At 38.5% G+C, this 3,305-nt stretch overlaps 1 protein-coding gene across 1 annotated transcript; it reads right to left on the bottom strand.

The window, feature by feature from the left end:
- Positions 1–441: 441 nt before the first annotated feature.
- On the bottom strand, positions 442–3,077 carry LOC122281335 (DCD domain-containing protein NRP-B-like). The gene is made up of 4 exons (XM_043092738.1): positions 1,715–3,077; positions 1,200–1,300; positions 1,022–1,105; positions 442–906 (listed from the first exon to the last, which is right to left on the bottom strand). The coding sequence occupies exons 1-4, from the start codon at positions 2,769–2,771 to the stop codon at positions 754–756; spliced, it is 1,395 nt and encodes a 464-aa protein (XP_042948672.1). The 5' UTR covers positions 2,772–3,077; the 3' UTR covers positions 442–753.
- Between the last annotated feature and the right edge of the window lie 228 nt (positions 3,078–3,305).

The raw sequence follows: 3,305 nt of genomic DNA, 5'->3' as shown, positions 1-3,305 counted from the left end.
ATTTTCCTATATAAATTCATAAATGTTTGAGATCGAATTTGAGTAATGTTACTAATCATTTTAATTTTCATCATTCTCTCATCATTTAGATAATTAGAAATTATTTATTATATTTAAAACTTATCATCAAATGCTAAATCATAAAATAGATAAAAGAATGATAAATCTAATACTAAATCATGAGATGGATAAATAGATGATAAAGTGAATAATGAATAAGATTTTTTCATTCACAAGAAGTTCCGACACTGGTTTGTAATGACATTACTCAAAACTACATCTAACATTACTCTTCCTAAAAAGATGCATCATTGCCAAACACCATCCAAATTCTTTTTTCTTCCTCAAGCTTCTTCGCATGCAAATGGATCAGCGGCTCAACTTTCGTACTAAAGCTTCAATGCATGCATACTCCATATAATATTATATATAAGCATCCCATAAATATAAGAGCTCGTCTTTATGGATCACTTGTGCTTATTTATACACTAATATTACAAGAACAACAAAAGAGGACAGACATTTAACAGCCTCTATGCAAAAACCAGCTTACAAATCACATTTCTATATATAATATATAGGCTGTGCATCAAATTCAACCGTCCTAAACTGCATTTGTTCTCCAAAATTCCCTATAAATTCCAAGATACAACACAGCCAACCAGCCTTCTTTTCTGCTGTTCTTTTTGTTTTCACTATCTTTATTTTACTCGTGTAGCAGTATGCATGTATATATATATAGTAATCCTTTGCTCAAGCGTTTTGGTCTGCGAATATATCCAGGAGAGAGAGCGCCTCTGGAATGCTGAGTTCGAGGCGGAATTTAGGGCCATCATAATGGTGAAGAATTGGCCTGAAGGAGTCCTCCTCTAATGGCTCGCAGACTTTCCTTGTAAGAACTTGAACCTGTCACAAACGTATATATATATCAGTAAATATCAGATATCATGTATATAACCAAATATTTTTCATATTCTGCAATCAAGAAAACCATGAAAATGGGGTTCTTCACTGTTCATACCTGAGCAGGGAAGCGTGATTCACCAGGGCACTTTTTGTCCTCCCAAGCCGTTGGATCTATGTTTGTTCCTCCAAAGCCTGCAGCCTGAACAAAGACCACATTGATATTAGCCAAAATTACACACCCAAAATCAGGAGGAAAAGGAATGACTATTTCGTGTAATAAAAGAGATACGAACCTCGAAAATTCCATGGAGTTGGTGAGTGGAGTAGTTGTAAAGGAAGAGTGGCAAGCCCGGAGTTATAGCCCGAACTGAATCTCGGTAACGAGGAGGCAGACCTGGAATTATTTTGAAGCACAAATTTAGAACCAAATATACGAAGAATACAAGATAGTCAAACGATTTGTAATTGCAAAATAAGAGCAAAAAAATGGCTAAATTCCTCCACAATTTGATTGAGAAAAATAACATTTATTTGAAAGCATATTCATTTAATTTCATCTGCAGCCTAGACAGTGATCCAATAATATCAAACATCTATAATCTCTCTTTGAAGATTAGAATTTCATGTGCTCGAGACAATTCTTAATTGTGGATCTTAAATTTAAAATTCAGGTCAATATACAGACTCAACCAAGCACCCAGAAACTTGATTTGAAAAAACGGGCAAGCAAAAATTGAAATTTATATAGAAAATCAATCAAAACAAATCTCTGCAGCAAAAACTAGAGAGAAAGAGAAAGGCTACATACCAAAGAGTTGTCTTTTGAGATTCTCTTGCATAGTATCGTTGTTGCAGACAAAGATATACCCACCAACGGTTTCGTTCCTTGGCAGAGACTCGGATGGTGGAAGTGTCTTGAACCTCTTGTCCACAGCACTCTTGCCATCATTATTATTTTCACCATTATTCTTCTTATTACCATTACTATTCTTCTTCCCAGCTTTTCCTCCATGATCATCCTCACCCTTACCACCATTCTTGTGCCCCTTCACATTAATATTATTGTTGTTATAAATCCCAGGCTTAGAATAAATACCCTTGGTGAAACCGCCATTAATCCCAGCACTCTTTTGAGATCCACCAAAAACTGGACCATTTCCAGGACTGATAGCACCCGTTTTCCACCCTGCATTAAACCCATTAAAATCAGTCATCTTTGGCTTGAAACTGTTCCACCCATCATTGAACCCATTGAAATCAGACTCCTTCGGCTTCAGATTGCTCCACCCATCATTGAACCCGTTGAAATCAGACTCCTTCGGCTTCAGATTGCTCCAGCCATCGTTGAACCCATTGAAATCAGACTCCTTTGGCTTCAGATTGCTCCACCCATCGTTGAATCCATTGAAATCGGACCCCTTCGCCTTCAGATTGCTCCAACCATCGTTGACTCCATTGAAATCGGACCCCTTCGCCTTCAGATTGCTCCACCCATCGTTGACTCCATTGAAATCGGACCCCTTCGCCTTCAGATTGCTCCACCCATCGTTGAATCCATTGAAATCGGACCCCTTCGCCTTCAGATTGCTCCACCCATCGTTGAATCCATTGAAATCAGATCCCTTAGGCTTGAGACTGTTCCACCCATCGTTGAACCCATTAAAGTCAGACCTGTTTGAATTCAAGTTGCTCAGAGAGTTCACCTCTCCACCAACCCTTATATCAAAGTTCTTCCTTTCCTCAGGCCTCTTCGCGCCGAGATTAGAGCTCCAAATGGAATCGTTCACCGAGAGATTCGCCAAATTCGAGGTCTGCACCCGAAGTTGGTCACTGAATTGCCAAAACGATTGCTGGTTATTCTCCATCCTAACTCAAAAATCTCCTCAAATCCCTTAAAAAAAAACCAAGAAAACTCTATCTGGGATGGCAAGACACAAAATTTACACACTTCAAAATATAAAATTTAGGCTGAAAGTGTTGGGAAAGAAGAAGAAGAAGAAGAAGAAGAAGAAATAAAACTAATTTAGTGTGAGGGTAGATGTGGGTGGGGAAGAGCTAGTTAAATAAAAGGGAGGGATTCCAGTATGAGAAAAGGGAAATTTCGAGGAAAGAGGGAGCAATATCACAAAGGATGGCGTGTGAATTTGTCAAAGTAGAAATGTCCAAACATGGAGCAATTAACAAATCAAGTCCATTAATTGGAAAAGCAAAAGAGAGGTTTTTAATTTTATTTTTTCTCCAAAGTTGAGCGAATACGAGTCAAGATCATGACGTCCAAACCGCGTTTCTAAGAAGGAAAAATGGTAACTCGGTGAGAGGGAGAGGCAGAAGAGGGCGTGAGTGGATGGCGCTGCGTGACTTCTCATTTGGATTTTTCTGTGTGCGCGCTTTCTAGAAGC

This window comes from Carya illinoinensis, chromosome 11 (assembly GCF_018687715.1).
Source record: "Carya illinoinensis cultivar Pawnee chromosome 11, C.illinoinensisPawnee_v1, whole genome shotgun sequence".
Classification (NCBI taxonomy): Eukaryota; Viridiplantae; Streptophyta; class Magnoliopsida; order Fagales; family Juglandaceae; genus Carya; species Carya illinoinensis.
This window is presented reverse-complemented; position numbering and strand designations above follow the sequence as displayed.

What these genes read in the sequence shown, in the direction of transcription:
- LOC122281335 (XM_043092738.1), bottom strand. Translation starts at nt 2,771, where the DNA reads ATGGAGAATAACCAGCAATCGTTTTGGCAATTCAGTGACCAACTTCGG. An exon ending in AACTCCATGGAATTTTCGAG is followed by an intron (nt 1,106 to 1,199) that starts GTTCGTATCTCT and finishes GTCTTTGTTCAG; the next exon opens with GCTGCAGGCTTTGGAGGAAC. An exon ending in AATCACGCTTCCCTGCTCAG is followed by an intron (nt 907 to 1,021) that starts GTATGAACAGTG and finishes CGTTTGTGACAG; the next exon opens with GTTCAAGTTCTTACAAGGAA.